We start from the raw sequence: 17,831 nt of genomic DNA on the forward strand, positions 1-17,831 counted from the left end.
GGCCCAGTTTACAGCAGCCTGTGGGTAAGCAAAGGTTATTTGCTAGCACTTCCCTTCTCTACATTTTTATGGTGCTTATGATTCTGATGGATGGAGCACTCAATTATTTGGCATCTATCAAACTTTTGCTTGCAACACCTAACCAAACACCTTTTTACTTTTTCTTTTTCTAAATACATAAGTTATAATTCTGCTATGTTAATCCACAAACTAAAAAATAAGCATATGCTGTTGCTTAAGTCACGCTTTTAATGAAATGGGTTTTGAATTGAAATTTTAAGTATGTATGAAGACAGTAAGAAAGCATTTGCAGTGTTAGGATTTCAATAATGTATAGAATTAGCAGAGCTTTATTATATTTCTGTGCCTGCTTGCCCTCCGTTGAGTAAAAGTTGTAATAAATATAAGTTCAAAGGTAAAATTTTATTGCTGCGCATGAGAGGATAAAAAATAAATTAGAGTAACGTAATCGTGCTCATATATGTTATGAATTTTGAACACTGTCTATTAGAAAGTTTGTCAAAATGTGCTTAGCTTTGAAAATACAGATTAGCGCTGAAGGGTTTAATATTGTTCTTCCTTATGTGCATATTCCTTGAGAATATAAGTGTAAAAAATCTCCTGCTGAAAGCAATTGTCATAAAATGGCACTTTCCCATTTTAATAGCTGAATAATCAGAACAGAAATATTTTCTAAGTCATGGAGAGGTTATTGCTTTTTTCATGCAAAGAAATTTAGTAGTAGAAAACCAAATTTTATCCAGATTTTCTTCAGTTTTTCTGTATCAGTTCTTATATTTGAAAAGCACGTCTAAATGCTTCCTGACAGTCCTGACACTTTGGCGTGGTTAAAAAGGGAGAGGAGGGCCTCTATTTGATTTCATTTACTGATTCTGTGTTTTCCTTTAATCTAGTAGCAAAGTTAAAATAGTGGTTCTCTAACAGTAGCTGGAAAACCTGCCAGGGAATGACTGGTTGGCCCTTTGCAGTTCATGCATTTCTTTTTCTGCTTTGGAGGAGCACAAATAAGGAATAGGTCGGCATGGCAGATTTACTGGGAGAGTGGCTGCTGGCGTGGGTGCCTCTGAGCTCGCCGAACTCCATTTGTCTGAAATGCCAGCTCAGCATAGTCCTGGCATTAGCATCTCTGAGAAAACCCCAGCTTGATGAAATTTTGACATCAAAGATAATTCCTTCTCCTGTGCTTTCTCCAGTTACTGTGCATTTACTTTGTCCTCTATCATCTTCCTCACTTTTTTTTTTTTTTTTTTTAAAAAGTGAGCAGAGGGCATACTCTGAGATTACCCTAGCATGAGCAATGGTCTTTTTTCGAGATGTTTTTAATTCAGTCTTCAGATTATAGCTTCACTGTTTGATCCAAAATGAATCAACAGGTGTAGGCATGTCCAAACCTTATTTTGTTTTTAAGTGAGGGGGCCAGTGCTGGATGTAATGGCAATGGTCCAGCTCTGGGTGTGCCAGCAGCTGGACTCGGCTGCTGTGGCTGAGCCCCGCGTGTTGGTCAGAGCTCTCAAAGGATGCAGTGGTGGAGGCCTGGGGACGCAGTGTTCATGTCCTGGTGGATGCTGCTCTTCTGGCAACACCCCTGTTCCCAGGTGAGCATGATAATGCCAGTCGGTGCTGCAAATATGCTTCATCTTGCTGTGTCAACACTCAAGTGACAGTGTTCAGCTCATCAGAACAGCAGAGAAAGAGTGAACATTTTTATGGAAAATAGTTTCACCAGATGAGAAAAAAGGAAGAGGAACATGCTGCCTTGTCTGAGCAAGCTTCAGGCAAAGTGGCATCTCAAGCCTGCTAGGTGTAAAACATGTCACTTTTTGTGATGCACTAGCAGATCTGTTGTCACCTTTTAATTACACCACCCAAATACAAGGCCCTGTACTGCTGGGAGAGATTTCCTCATGGAAACCCTCAGTGGAAACTTCTTTTTTCTTTTTTCCCCTTCCTGACTGAGAAGTATACTCACAGATACCAGCTCTTAGATTTTTATTTTAATACATTTGAGGCTATTTGAATAAAATTGGAAAACAGTGACAGTGGGTCCTGTTCCCCTCCCTCTTGCTCCCCCCAGCTATTATCAAACTTAAATCTATGCAAACTTTCTAGAGAAACAGGAAACTTTTCTAAATATACCTTCCATATTTTAGGTCATCATAAATGCTTTTGCCTTTAAATTCCTTCATTGATGCCATCGTAGTTGAGCTGTAAGCAGGGTTAGGCTGTCGTGTTACAGTATTATCAGTTACAGACAGTGGAGCGGTTTGGAGATCAAATGCCCTTTAAATGGCTCTGAAAGAATGATGCAGTACTGACTGAAATGGTAGGCGTCATTATTTATGATGTGATTAAAGTTCTGCCTCGTGGGCTAAGTGGAAGCACACAGACAATAATATTTATATTGTTTCCTATGTTTAATTTCTCCCCATTTTAGGTACTAAACGATCTATCTGCACAAAATACAATGGGAATTAAAACACTCTTTTCTTCTAAAAATTATGACTTTTTAATATAAAAATGGTTCAAGCATACTCCCATTCTTCTAAAATTTGCAACTTTTTTACATAAAAATGGTTCAAGCATAGGTAAGGGTGCGTTAGCTAGAAGTAACTTAATGCATGTGAAAACTATCTTATGCAGTTGAGATGCCTATTTTTGTACTTGGCAAAAAGCTGTGTTTACAATAATAGGTTTTACTCAGTAACCAAAGATAATGGTTTGTGATTTGTATTGCTTTTGTCATGAACAGATTTCACTCATTCGTTTAGACCCTCGACTGGTAGTCAGTCTGTTATTGTGTGTATTGTCTTGTAATCTTTTAAAGTTATCTAAGAGGACATCTTACTACCAGTCTGTTTGGAGTTTTGTGTATCAATTAGAGACAAAATTGAAAAATAAACTACTACTGTTAGTAGTACTAATATAAATAAAAAATAGCCTAGTATTTGGTCCTGCATGTTCTGAACATTTCCTCATGGATTGGGGAAGCTCTGAGTTGCTTAATGGGATTACACACACATGCACACTCTGCATCTGAACTAGAACACATTTTTGTGTTAACTGCTTCTAAATGAGCACTTATTTTTAAGTGGTTGGCATAAATCTAATTTTAATTTACCATTTTCATTTTCTTTTGCATTGATCCTCTTTTTGTGGAGATTCAGTTTCAGACTTGGAGAAAGATGTTTTTCAAAGATTCCAGATGGTATTTGCAATTATTTATTATCATTAGCATTCACTGTATCTGAAAGCAAGACTTTTGCCAACTTAGATAAACCATTTCTGCTGCAGTGTTTACAATTTTTCAGTCTTATGTTGATAAAAAACTCACTTTTCAGTTGATTTCTGTTACTACAAGAGTAAAAAATGTTTTCCACAATACATGGGAAATTTCTAACTCTTATTTTTGGGAATAACAGTCAGTCATAGCCTTGATGACTATGAAGAGCCAGCAAGGTACATCATTCTTAAGAGTAGCATAATCAGAATAAATATCATAATAATCCGAACAGTAAAGTAGGCTTTTCTGTGTGTACACATGTGACTTCTCTTTTTTGGGTTGCCCACTGTGTGAGATCACCGTTACCGTAGTTTGTCCTTTCTAATATGTCCCTTATATTTTTTTTTTCTTTTGAATTTTTAGTGCAAAAATGGCACCTTAATTCTGTAGAAATGGAGTGTTTTGAAATTTCTGGCTGTGATGCCCTGGGAATAAAATGTCACCTTCTTTATTCATAATTAGTGTCTGAATACTTCCACTAAAATTGACATGGCCCACTCTACAGATATTTAAGATGAAGTTCACTATGTACACTATTGGAATAAACAAGTCTTCGTAACAGTTGTTTTTATTCTTAAAGTTTTTGAAGTATATATATATTGTAATATTTTAATACGTTTGACTTGTTTGTGTAATTGATTTCTACAATATTTTGTGTTGATTGACATTTTGAACAAAGCAGCACAGAGAAGAAAGCTGAAGGACACCTGCTTCAGTTACGCTGCAGCACCAATTTCAACAATAAATCTTAATTGTAATCAGTCTTGATCAACCCACCTGTGTAGATTCCTTCATTTATAATTACTAGGGATAAAGAAGAAAAAGAAGAAAGTATGAATAGAGTAGAAAAAACAACACTAATATGGATTATGTTCAGTTCTTACTCTTTATGTTTTCAGATTGCTGTGCTATGTTAATTATTAGGAGAAGCTACTTGAAGTTATGTGCTCTTCTCTGAGAATACAGCAAACTCATGTTTACTTTCAGGTGCCACGTGAGCAATTTCTCTTAATTCGGGGGGGTTGTACATACAATCACAAGGTAGAAAGAGGTAGAATGAATTCTTCGGCTGTTATTTCCAAGCCCAGCAGGCAAATGTGCATCAATATTTTTAAATGACTACGTGTCTTTGTGCATGGGACAGGAAATACATTGGAGCCGGTGTGCTACATAGGTAACCTCATGCAGCTCTATTTTATTTTATTTTTTTTTAAGTTTAGGACTGATAGCTACTGCAAAATACTCCATGGTGGGAATATTCCACTCCTGGGATATTCTCTGCAGTCTTGTCAGCTGCTTACTGACGTACTTCCCACCAGTGCTTGCTTTCATGGAGCTTCCTAAGGGTCACAAATCAATTTGCTTACGTGTATTTACACAAACAAAAAGGGAAAAAACAGTTGAGAGTAAACAGTCCAAATTGCAGTGGAAGTTGTACAGGAAAGAAAAACAAATACCCCATCTTTCCAGGCTCTTCTTCTATTTCTCATAAACACTCTAATGGTCATAAGGGAGTCCACTTGGATAAGGGACAGGACTGTGGGCAGCAATGCAGAGATGAAGGCAAGCCTTCTGATTTTGCAGTGATTTTGTAACATGTTTACAGTCGTATTGTTTCTTTTTCAAATTTATTCTTACTCCCTCTTTTTGTCATACTTTCTCATTTTACTTCCCTTTGTTCTTATTACCCTTAAACTTTATTGTTTTTCTACATTGTGCATTATGCAGTTGAAGGTGTTTTTTTTTCTTAATCTAATGCTTTGTTTTTTGTAATTGTTTTTTAACTAAGCCTTTTGACTCAAACCCTTAATGATTGTCATCTATTCTTTTTTCCCCTCAGAATGATCCTTGTTGCATTAGTGCTTATTTCCTCTTTTCCATTGTGAACGGCTCTTTTTCCCTCTCTGCTTCATCGTTTTCATGATAGATCTTCACCTCCATTTGTCTTCACTGTCGTTCCATTCTTCTTTTCTGGTGTGGGGTTCTGATAATAGTGATGGACCACCACAATTAAATGTATTCCATACGCCACTGCTTTCCCTGACAAACTGACACGGCTCTCCCCAGATGCTCTTACCTATTGACTGGCGTTAGCAGAAGTCAGCCAGGACCCAGGAACTTCACTGAAGTGTGACTTTGCACTCCCAGTGCAAGGCAATGTGTGTGGGATGGCTGAGCACGGCGGTCTCTGGATGGTCCCAGGTACTGACAGTACCACGTGGAGGAGAAGTCAGCAATGCTGTTAGAAGATGAACACATTCAAAATGGTTATAAGCAATCTCTCCTACTGTTGTCATTTGATTGTTATTACTTTTAAATTTAACATTTTCGTTAGTTGATGAGATGCCTAGGCCAAGATATTGTCAGCAGCCAGCTTTGTCTGAATGCAATTGCTGTTAGCGAAGTGGAATGCAGTCAATATGAATTCCTCTGAATTTACTACTGCCTGTTGACATCTTATTCTGTTACAGGCAAGTATTTAATCAAAGTTTATTGTCATTCTTCTCTGAGATTTAAGTGGGACATAAAATTTTACGATACATATAGTATTTTCGATGACGGCTTCATTATTTCCACTGAATAATTTGAAATGCTACAAGGAGAAATATTGATGTCAAACTGGTAATTGTCATTAAATATGCAGCATTTTTGTAGCAGTCATTTGTGCAAAAAATAAATTTTCTGAACTTGTAGGTAGCAGTGCAGAACCATCTGAAGAGCGATCTTAAAGCCTTTCCCTGCTGCACAGGCTGGTGAGGGCCAGAGCTCCACGCGTGGATGCAAACATGAAATCTTCAAACTAATTTTTCAAATTCTCCTTTTTAAAAATGAAACCAGTAATGTGGTGTCCACTCAATTTGTTGACCTTTCCAGTCCTACTGCCTAACAGGTTTTGTATTTTTGTTGCTTCAGTCATCCAATGACCCATGGACATTCCCCGTGATGCAGTACTTCTGCTGCCAAGCCAGGAGGGACAGCTGTGCCGGTGTAACTACCTGGGTCACGGGATGGGAGGATGCAGGTCACTGGGAAGAAAGAGAATATTGCTCTGGATCTGGGATTTCTGTGAGGTGTCATGTAAAGTAGGCAGGTGTGGTTTAATATTGAACTGATTCAGAATGAAGTGTTACTGTTTATTCTGAACCTCACTATGAAATACTTTATTCAAGACTATGGAAATGTCGTTTTCTTCTAGAATGGAAAAGACAATAGGAAAAAATAGGGAAAATCTCACTCTTTTATTTCGAGCAGGGTTTTGTGTTTTTCCTTGTTTTGTTTCGCCTGTTGGGGAGAATTTCATTTGCTTTTAAGATGAACCAAAAATTCCACTCAGTATTGTATTTCTCCATGTAGTTTCTTTAAGTTTCTTTGTTACGTTACCTTGTTAAGGAATTCAAATAAGAGACCCGTGCATTTGGTAATTTTATTAACGAATGTATTTGCGAAAATGCCGTGTTCGTCTTTTCTTTCATAATTATTACACCCTGACTATGGAAGGCAAGGGATTCAATCTTTACTATATTGAGAATATTATCTATTGAATGGCTGTGGTGATCATGGCTAGCACGAATCAATTAACAGCTGTAACTCAAACGCAGGCATAAGTTCAGTTTTACAGCTAGTGCTTTCCCCATGCAGTTTTATTGGCAGAGGTTGGTTGTGGTTTCCACGTGGATAGAAAGCGTTTCCCGAGGTTCGCTCAAATCTGAGTCCCACTGAACTTCCACCCGCATGTCCTCAGCATTAGGTTGAAGCTCTTCAGTCGCTCAGTCGTCGTCCTCACCAGTCTTCCTGTTTTATGTACGTAATAGCTGGGGCTTTGTGCTGCTCAGTATTACAGCAGAAAAAATACTCTTCGGAGTAAGCACAGTTCCCTGAGACTAATTCTGGGCACTTTGCCAATGTCAAGGGAGAGGAATAAAGATGAGATGAGCAAGTAAGTAATACCTGAAGAGAGGCAATGAAGACTGTGGCAGTAACCCCTGGAGTAGGATAGTTTGGATGGGTTGGGTCCATTCCAAGCTGATTAGAGGACTCCACAAAACCTAAGAACCCTTTTTTCTTTCTTTTTTTTCCCCCCCCTTTTTTTTTTGTCCTTTTGCCTTGGGTGGGCTATCTTTACTGATGAACAGTGCTCTAAGTTTATTATGACTTCACAGAAATTTGCAGGCAAGAACCGGTTTCCTATAAGAGAACTGTTGTGGGCTCTGAATGGGAAAGACCAGGTACCTGAAGAAACACTGCCGTGCTCTGAACTGCCACTGAGTTTAATTCCTGGTTATTACAAGAATAACTTCACTCCAGTGTCATCCTTTCTCATCTGAAAAACTAGAATAGGGAGCAAATTTGTAGTTGTCATTGTCAGTGCTGTCTCTTCCGCTGTTTTTCCTGAAGGACGAGTGACTCACAAAAACTGGCATCCTTGTCTGCCACCCCACAGCTCTCCATGGCTGATTTCAGAAGCTTCATCTTGAGATCTAAACACATACTTGGAGGGGAACTTGTATAGCATTTAGATAATTTAGGTGCTTAAAGCCTTATTTAGCAGAGAGAGAAATCTTCCTGTAGAAAGATTATTCGGAAGATCTGCAATAAGAATTACACCTTCAAGGTATTGGGTGGACAATTTGGAAGCTCTGGGGAAATTAATATTCCCTGTAAATCTGTGTTGATGCATAAAGCACTTTTCAGATGTATCCTGTTCGAGCAGTTTTCATGGAACATGAGAAATATTATTTTCTTTTGTAATATATGGTAGGCTTCTGAAAATTCTCTGCTGGGCAGATGGTACAGAAGAACGGTACACCTCTACATTAATATCAGCCAGTAATTAAACCTGAGCACAGTGAGTAGAACTATAAAGTAAATCAAACTGAGTCTTGAATTATACCTGCATGCACTTGTTGGCAAGCTCTTTATAACAAAACTCATATATTCATTTCATCGCTGAGGAACCATGAATTGCAGCCTCTGGTTGCAGTGGTGCTGTTGCAGTCACTTGTTATAAATCAAATGTGAAAAGAAATCATGGATAGAAGTGGAAAGCAGATTTTGCACCTTTGCCTCACTTTGCCACAGGGTGGTTGCTCCAAAATCTGTGGAATGGGAATTGGGGTATGTAAGTGCACACTTTTACCTAGGCTCATGGGTGGAAGAAGCCACCCCACAGGAGGCCTGAATGTTTTGAACCATCTTCCAAGTGGAGTGCTGGGCGCTTGGAGGCAATCTTTGTAAAGTCATAATGGCATCAGTGTAAGGACTCCCCCAGCTTTCGGCAAGTAGGACTGTCTGTAATGCTTATGTCTCTGGCACAATCTGATTTTTGGAAATAATTGTGCCAAGTCCAGAATTCATTGAACTTCATGGAATTCCCTTGCCATAAAGCCCATGGATAATGAAGATAACTCTCACAGGTGGAGGGAAGGGATATGTGCTTGTAGGACCAATGTCTGTGACAACTCCCAAGGCCATGATCTATCTCATCCCTGTCATTGACTGCACATTTCCCTGTGAACATAAGTGAGGGGAGAGGAGGATGGATGTTTTACAGTAGTTCACCAAAGCTTATAATCTCTTGATTTTACTGTACCAATGACTCCTAAAATCAAGTCTGCCCAGGATGCCCTCATGTTATCTGCTGCTGTACAGACAAACTGTCTAAATGTTAGCAGGGCTTTTGACACTATGATGACCCAAGGGGACTGCTGGAATAAGGCTTACGGGCTTACGTTCTATTTATTTATTTATTTTTACACTGTTTTTCTCTGAAGATAGTTCTCAGCATTATGTGAGCATCCAAAGCAGTGGTGGTGATAACAGGCTAGTTGAAGCAAATGATTGATTAAGCACGGTTTGCACGGGATGCCAAATGCACTACCAAAATAGACTCGTGCTGCTCAGGACTTGGGGCTGTCTGCAAAGGGGGTATTGGTCTTAATTTTGTTATTCAGCAGACTTGCAACAAATAGTACTAAAATAATTGGGCTTATCAAGCCTTTCCTGATGAACACAGGCAAATGCAAGGAAAAAGGACTATAAAATATTTTTAAACATATTTTGCAGTCTGATTGCCTGCTAGGTTCTCCGTTACTTCTTATAATATGCTTGGAAAGTTTTATTTGTGCCTTGAGGGCGATGAGCCTGTCTTCATTTAGGGATGCAACTGCAGATAATACGACGGTGCTATTGACAGTTTTATGCAGTCTCGCTAGCAGCCTCCTTCTCTTATTTACTCACCCGTACATGTATTGTCTTGCAAAACCAATACTGATTTCTATCCTCCTGGTTATAATTGCATCTTGGGTTGCCTCATCACAGACCCTGTTCCTCTAGAGTGAGGTGAAAGAGCCAGTGTTACTCTGCTGTTGCCGTTATAAATTTAACATTTTTTTTCTCTACATATAATTGAGCTTGGTTAGTCATTATGTTTTTTCATAGATCTATAATTAAAGAAACCTCGAAGGAGAGCTTTGTAGCTATTATAAGGGCAAAAGAGGTAGCATTCAATGTGAGTTTGTTGTTTATAAACAGGAAGATTTGAGCCTCCTGAAATTTTGGATTTTAACTGAAAATTCATGAGGGTCCAGAAACACTAAGCAAGAGAACAGTGTAGCAAAGTCAACCGTATCTGTTCATTTGAATTATGTTTATTAAACGTTGGGTGTAATTTAGTACCATAAGAGTTATGTTTTGTGAATATTTATCAATTATGATGTCCTTGTAATGTCTGCGTAATTAACAAAATTACTGGACATTTCCCTTGATATTTTGAAAGTAGAATTCTATTTTGTTTTACTTTTTAAAGCAATAGTCCCATGTGTTGTATGCCACATTACATCCCTCATGTGCACTTTGTTCTGCTGCCCATTCTGCCAGCTCTTCTTTTGGTTGGTAGGCTTTTCCCCGCCACCCCCAATGTCCTGCCTTGTTGAAAGGGATTTTGGAAAGATGTATGCTTCTGGTCCCTGTCCCTTAGTTCATCCCCATTGAAAGTATTTCTTCCTTAGGCGAGGTTGGTACAATAGAGCCATTATGTTGGATTTCTTAGTTTTTGTGTGACAAGCACACACAAATGGTATGTGGTTAGTTCTAGTGAGGTGACAGGACAATGACCAAAACGTCTATCAGATACTTTGTCCTGCAGGAAGAGGAAAACCGTCTTCTGTGGGGGACCTGTGTAAAATTTATATTGTGGAAAATAGGTTCTGTAGTTGGAGTTTGCTGGAAAATACGGGGCTTCTGATGATAATTGATATTACAGCTTTTTATTGATTATCACATTCCTCAAGCTTGTGTGCTTTATAAAGTGGACTGTAGTCACAAAGTTACACATAAAGCTTAAAACACATTTTTTTTCTCTGAAGAAATAATTTAGATGGTTGTTCAAATATTATACCTTCCAGCCTGAAGCTGAATCCTGTGCTCTTTTGTGGTATATTCCTCCACCGTCAGGCAGACTTTTGATATAAAGACAGTCTGTTCGATACAGACCATTGATATTAAAGCAAGTCGAACTTCCCTCTGTTTTGTTTTGTTTGCTTTAGGTGAAGAAGTACCTCATCACCTTTGCTCAGAGTATCCACGTCCTGAAGTCATGGCTTGTGAAATCCCTTGTGCAACAGACTGTGTGATCAGCGAGTGGTCCCAGTGGTCCCCGTGCTCCCATTCATGCTCCAGTAAAAATGCTGAGGGCAGTCAAAGCAGGAGTAGGTCCATCTTGGCCCTTCCAGCAGAGGGTAAGTGGTAAATATTTTGGATTAACCACTGTTTGTTTAATGAATTGACTTGTGTTCCTCAGCTGAACTATTTAGATCAAAACTAATCCCAATACTGAAGCAACGAGAAATAATACGTCTTGTCTGTACTTCGTGCCTAGCAACTAACCGATGATCTTTATAGGCTTGAGTTACATGTGTTACTTAGTGAAATTCTGTCATAGTTCAAAATTATTGCTTTAGCCTATGAATTATTGTATATCTTAGGGCCAGATCTGTGTGTGAATTTATTTCAGGAGAGCTACGTCCTATACTAATGAAATCGCATCATGATATAGTCTTACCATGCAAGTGTTTTCGTATCAAAACATATTAGTATCAATTTAAAAGAGAATAGTGAGCTGTGTAAAACAGGGAAATAGAAAAGGACCTATTTGTTTTATTAATGCAGACCTAAAAAGTATTGGCCTTCCTATTTTTCTATTGAAATAAGTAAACAGCTCTTGATGAATATACATAATTTCTGCTGGATCTTCGTGGACTCATCATGCACCTGGATTTTAATGTACCAACATCACAGTGATATGATTTCTACACAAACTATGTCTTACTAGAATTATAGTCTTCTAACAACAGTCACACATACATTTCATTTACGTGTTGGTTTATTTCAAAAGATTTGAATGATATCACACTGACTGCATAAAAATTCATAAAACGTGAACAGGTCTAACAGACTAAAGCCTTGTTGACACAACAGAAAATATCTACTATTGTCAGCACTATGTGCAGTTAATCCAGCAGCAAAACACTTCAGATGCAAATCTAGTCTAGGACAAGCTCTGTTAAGTGCTGTTTTGTAAATTATCATTAAAACCACCCACTGTTTCTGGGGCAATGTTAAGGACTTGATCCTGCAAACCCTTGCTCATATGAATGGTCTGTACTCACATAAACATCTTTATAAGCACTTGCAAAGAAAATTGGGACCCTTCAGGATGTAAACTGCTATATAATTGTTGATTGAATGATAATAACTACTGCTAAAAAAAGTCTATGAGTGAAAGAATAATTAAAATGAAAAATAAAGTTGGCTTCATATTTTCTGTAATGGGAACAAAATGCAAATGAGAGACTAGCATGGAATTATGGAAGTAGAGCAAAGGCTGAACTATTGCTATGGCTGAAGTAATGAATTCTAGAAGTCCGTAAGCTCAGTGATCTCAAGAATATGTAGTCTGAAGCGTACTAAACTAAAAATGGCATGCTTTGAACTGAATATTTCAAGCTTCTTAGAAAGGAATAATTAATTAACAAAACCAAATACTCCAACTTTTTCTAAACATCTTTAGCAAAGTATAAAATGTTTTACCATGCAGAGTCATACAGCTAATCAGAATTTGGGGAGACTGAAGTAGAAATGGATTTATTACTGTTTTCATTGTAATACTAAGGTAATGTTCTGTTTTCTGACTCTTTCATATCCAGCTCATAGGTGAGCCGCCAGCTTCTGTTGAGGTCTGCTAACCATTGCAGATCATATTTCTTTTGTCCTCTATCAGCTGAGACAATGTTGGGCTTGGCTGTGCTCTCAGGACTTTTGGATGCCGTCTTGCAGGGTGACCTCAGTTCAAACCCTTTGGTCATTTTCCCCAAGCCGTTCACAAAATCCCATTATATGAAACCAGGAGGCAGTTGATGAAACTAGAAGAGGTTGCTTTAAAATCAAGTTTTAAAAGATGTTTCTCAGCACAGCAAACTTCTGCAACTCGGTGCAAAAGGGAAGTGTGGAGGCAGCGAGTCTCAGCAGATTTAAAATGGATTAGAGGAACTGATGAACAACAGGTCCATAAAAGGTCCATAAATGTCTTCTAAATGGGCTAGACAGGGGTGTGCTGTTCTGCTTTCCTTGCACAAAAGTTGTGAATGAGCTGCAGAAAGTGGCCAGGCTCTTGTGCTTTTGCTGAACAGCATCTCCTGCTGCCACTTTTGCAGGCAGACTGCTAGGCTGAATGAACCATCAGGCATTACTAATGTTCTGAAATTAAAACTGCCTTATTATTCTTGCTGGTTTAAGAGTTCTTCCTTACTGTGGGTATTTTTGAGAAAACAGCATATCATTTTTCCCTGGGAAGCCCAAATTTTAGGTTAGATTTTTTTTTTCCCTGTCTAATGGACCAGACATTTTGCTGTTTGCTTTTTGTTTTCATTTTATTTTATTTTATTTTTTTTGGAAGTGTGCTCAAATGCTCAAGTGCATATCCAGTCTGCAGTTTTCCTTCCAAGCAGAAGTTTTTCAGGAAAGTAAGATATCCAGGGGCATTTTCCACTCTGTCATTGTACTAAACCTTTCAGAGACTGAACATGATGTGGAACAGTCCATGCTCATGAAAAGAAGAAAAAGAGGACAGTAATGTAGTATAATTATCCAAATCAGTGTGCTAAGAAATTTCTATCCCTCTCTTTTCTCAGTGTTATTGTGGCTGTTTGGGGTCATAACTCATTTGGGAAGGCTCAGTCCTGCAAGGTGATCAGCATCCCTTTGAGGAGCAATATGCCTTCATCTCCTGTTGATTTTAGTAGGGCATAAAGGTGCTCTGAGCCTTGTGATATCTGGCCCCAACAATTCAGTTCTTTCAGAAACCTGTAGCTTTAATTTTGATGCCCTTTTGCTGTGTCATAAGTTGCCCGTTTCAGCCTCCTGGAAGAGAATGGTTTTGATTTTAGTCATTTTTACTTCTTTCTTCCTAAAATGTCAATGCTTACTGTTACAATTTCACTGCATTACTCTCTAGCTTTTGAGCTATGAACATCTGCAGCTTTTATGGAATAAATTCAGGCTGCTGACTGGAGTGTTAAGGCTTCTGGGGAGACTGTTCATACTCCTGTACTTTGTGGATTTATTACAAGTTGTTGACAAAGTGCAGTATCTTAGCAAAATCTTTGGACACGAATTTGGAGGATGCAGCCTCAGAAAAGATAAGGCTTCAGACTCAAATTCTGTCTTTCAAGTTTTTCCCACTTGATTTGCAGATGTGGGTATCAGTTGGTATTAACAAATCTCCATCAGTATGGGTTAACACCCTATACAACTCTGTGGATATAGTACAAGTATTACTAAGAGATATTCCTCCTTGGGAAATTAGCAAGGAGTATGAACATAAAAATAATGCTTAATTTGTCTTTAAAGCTAATTGCATGTTTGCTGAGTGATACTGCCATTTAAATGGAATCAACTTGGCTGTGCGTAGGAGTATCAATAAGGTAACTCAAAAATATGCTTTGCCTATTTCTGTTTCCATTATGTGTTGGAACACAATTTTATGCAAGGCTAGTTTAATGGGGAAACAATATTTTAGAAAGTTGTTATTGCAGCCATAAAGGTCAACAGCTTTATTTAAGCTTTATTTATTTATTTATTTTTAAATGGAACAAAAAAAGTTAAGCGAACCTATCACATTTATTTTTTTCCATGACTTCCTTTTGCCACATGTCATAAGATAAAATATTGTATTCTTTTGATACTTTCTAGGTGGAAAAGCCTGTCCTCCTGACCGAGTCCTGCAGGAGCATCGTGCCTGCAATGATCACCCGTGTGTGCATTTCTACTGGGAGACTTCTCCCTGGAGCTCTTGCTCTGAAGACGCCCTGCTTGCGCTGAATACGACCTTCAGTTGGAGTGGAGAAGCCACTTGTGGAGTGGGCATACAGACAAGGAAAGTCTCCTGCATGAAGAGTAGTTCCGGCCATGTTACACCTAAAAGGTATTCAAAGAACGGTTATTAGCAGTATTCCTTCGTCTGTATAACTCAAGTGATGATTTGTAGTTACAGTACATTAAGTATAAAAGCATTTTCAGCTACTGTAGAGAATCAGCAGCTTTAATAATTCTATTTCTGGGCTAATTCTCCAGCTACTATTCCATCACTACTATGTAAAGGTTACTAATAGGTGACAAAAATGAATAGCTATCTCATTTTTAATTTTTATGTGTAAATCCACCCCCCCCCCAAAAAAAAAAAAAAAGCATGTTCTTAGTGCCATTGATTTTTTTCTGCTATTATTCTAATTCACATTTTTTTTTTTGCAAATGTTTTTCCTCAAGGACAGGTGTGAAGAAAATACAAAGTGCATCTAGATATAACATTCATGAATGCATTACTAACAATGCTCTAATGAAATAATAAAAAAATAGTTTGCATTATAGTTACACCATAACGAGAGAGAACAATATGTTATATATATAATTCAGTTGATTTATATAACTTCTATGATGTGATACCAAGACACCAAAATTATGTGTTCTGAAGTACAAATATTCTGAATTTTGCTTTGCTTTTAGTAAATGAGGAAAACATCTGTGCTGCTTATTTTCCCTAATATCAAAAAATCAAGACGCTGCTAATTATTTTTTCCACTGATAATGAGTCTAGAGACTGACAACTGAGTTTCATTTCTTATTGTAGCTCTCAAAACAATCCTGTTGGTATAAGCAGACTGTGTTGATTTCAGTAAAGTTAATTAAAATTCTTGAGGTTAATGAGATTAATTAAATAAAAGGGAAGAAATCTAGTACTCATTTATATCTAGAATCTATTGATATGCTGCAACTTCGCCTAATTAAACATATTGTTTATAGAGCTACATAACATCTAAAATAGTTGTTTGCCCCCTCCACTTTGAGACAGTGTAAGGGGAAAAGGAACTGAAGGAGGAAAGTAAGTAGTCACATGAAGTGTCTGAAGGGAAAAAAATCATACCAAAAGAAAAGATCTGTGTATTGGAGCTTTCAGAAAGGGGCTGCCCTTGGCTTTGGTGTGGTAGCTTCCGCACCGCAGCATTCCTTGTGTGATGGAAGTAGCTGTACCAGAGAGGACTTCAGAGTCCCTAAAAGAGCTTCTTACTGATTTTTTTTTCTCTTTTTTTTTTTTTTTCTGCCTCTCTGGGTATTGTTCTTATAGAGATAGCTGCCTTAGGAATGAAAACCTTAGACATCTTAAGAAAGATGGTTCTAAATCAAGGGATAAAACCAATGTAGACTCGGGGTTTCTGAATTAAAGCAGTATCTGATTACTATCAAAGAGGGTCCGGATGGTTATGGTGCTGGAGGGGAGGGCAATCCTCCTTGGTGAGGGCACAAGCACTGGGTTGCATGCACTGCCCTTAGAGCAGATGCCTGGGGTGAGGGACTCTGTGGGGAACCCAAGCCCTTTGTACCGAAATTGCAAATTGAGGATCACTGAACCAGAGCAAGATATTCTGCTGACATAGTTTATGTTTGAGTTGATGAAAACTGACCTAAAGTAATGTTGCATTTAGAACTGCTGCAGGGAAAGTCTACCATTATGTGACTTCAGAAATGGGATGTATTATGTAAATTAATAGCCTTTGTTTGTTGGCGTGCTGAATTTTTTGTATTCTGCATTTTTCCTGATTTCATGAAGAAAAATTACACTATTTGAAGGAGGTGCATGGCACAGAAAGCTGAGTAAAACTAGAATTACTGCAAAAATGTATTTAAACACCTTACTAACCAGAAACAGAAGAGAGATAACAGAATTCTGCCCTCTAGAATAGTCCTGCTTAATGAGTACAAATGCCTCTCTATATTTATCTTCTTTTAAATTTTACCTTTCAGTATTTTATTACCATCTCAGTAACAGAATCATGACTTTAAATTTTTTTTCTTTCCTAGCTTGGCTTAGTGGCATGTTCCTCTTTCAAATGTGATCATTTTGGGTTGCATATATTCCTAAGCACCTTTGAGTATCTTTTTACTAGAAATTGATAAAAATTAGAAAAGGGTAATACCCTTTCTGACCACCTACTTGAGGAGCACGATATGCCCATTTCCAGAAAATTGTCCCTTTTCCACCCTTCTAGTTTTTAAATATTAATTGTCTGTGTCTGAAGCCTTTATTAGAATATATGTTACATATTATTCATTTAGGACTTAAAAATTCAAGAAAAAAATACAAGTTTTTTCGCCTACACTATGCTGTACAACTTTCCAAATAGCAATCAAGGCCTCAGTCCTGCAGGCTCCTGCTGCATAATGGGAAGGGGGCACAAATATGACTTTAAGTTACTTTTGTATTTCCTAGCAGCTTGAAAGTAGAGGAATATCACATCTGTCTTTACACACAGTTGCAAGTGGTTTGAAGGCTGTTGTATGTTGTGCTAAACAGGGCTACCTTATAAACATAACTGCTCGTTTTCTTCAGCAATAAATATATCTGTGTTGCTTCAGTGAGCGTTGTATTTTAGGCATCATAGGTAGTGTTACATTTACTCTGTAGTCATCAGACCAAAGATTTGGTCTTTTTTAAATCATTTTTAAACGTTTTTTTAATCTGTGCAAGTGTGCTGAATTCAGTTTGGTAACATGAGTGCAAAGGGGTATAAAAGTGAGGCTTGCTGTGAGTGGGAGTGATATCTTTCATATGGCAGTACGCTCGCAGCCCTGTGAGACTCTTATGAGATGAACATTTCCCTACAGATTTGGTGTTTATTGATGGCATGGTATCTTTGCATTTGAACTGATAGATGTCCAGATTCCACCAGACCTGAGACTGCGCGACCATGTGTCCTCCTCTGCAAGAAGGACTGCATCGTTACGCCTTTCAGTGAGTGGACTCGCTGCCCAACAGCATGTCAGCCTGGTAAGCCTTTAAAAAGAGAACAAAATTTTGGGCAAACTGTTACATCCATGGCCATGGGGAATGGAATGACATGGGGGGTGAGGTCTTGAGGAACACCCAGGCATATGACGTCTGCCTTCACCTCAGAGTTACTGCTGGGGCTTTAGCAGCTCC

General features: G+C 38.1%; 1 protein-coding gene across 1 annotated transcript in view; it reads left to right on the top strand.

The window, feature by feature from the left end:
• The window catches only part of THSD7B (thrombospondin type 1 domain containing 7B), a 263,133-nt gene that overhangs the window by 105,504 nt on the left and 139,798 nt on the right, over positions 1–17,831 (top strand). Inside the window, exons 7-9 of the mRNA XM_035556107.2 lie at positions 10,846–11,037; positions 14,549–14,780; positions 17,563–17,678. Of these exons, the coding sequence (XP_035412000.1) occupies positions 10,846–11,037; positions 14,549–14,780; positions 17,563–17,678 (540 nt within the window). The remainder of the gene's footprint in view (positions 1–10,845; positions 11,038–14,548; positions 14,781–17,562; positions 17,679–17,831) is intronic.

Source organism: Cygnus atratus, chromosome 6, assembly GCF_013377495.2.
Source record: "Cygnus atratus isolate AKBS03 ecotype Queensland, Australia chromosome 6, CAtr_DNAZoo_HiC_assembly, whole genome shotgun sequence".
Lineage (NCBI taxonomy): Eukaryota > Metazoa > Chordata > Aves > Anseriformes > Anatidae > Cygnus > Cygnus atratus.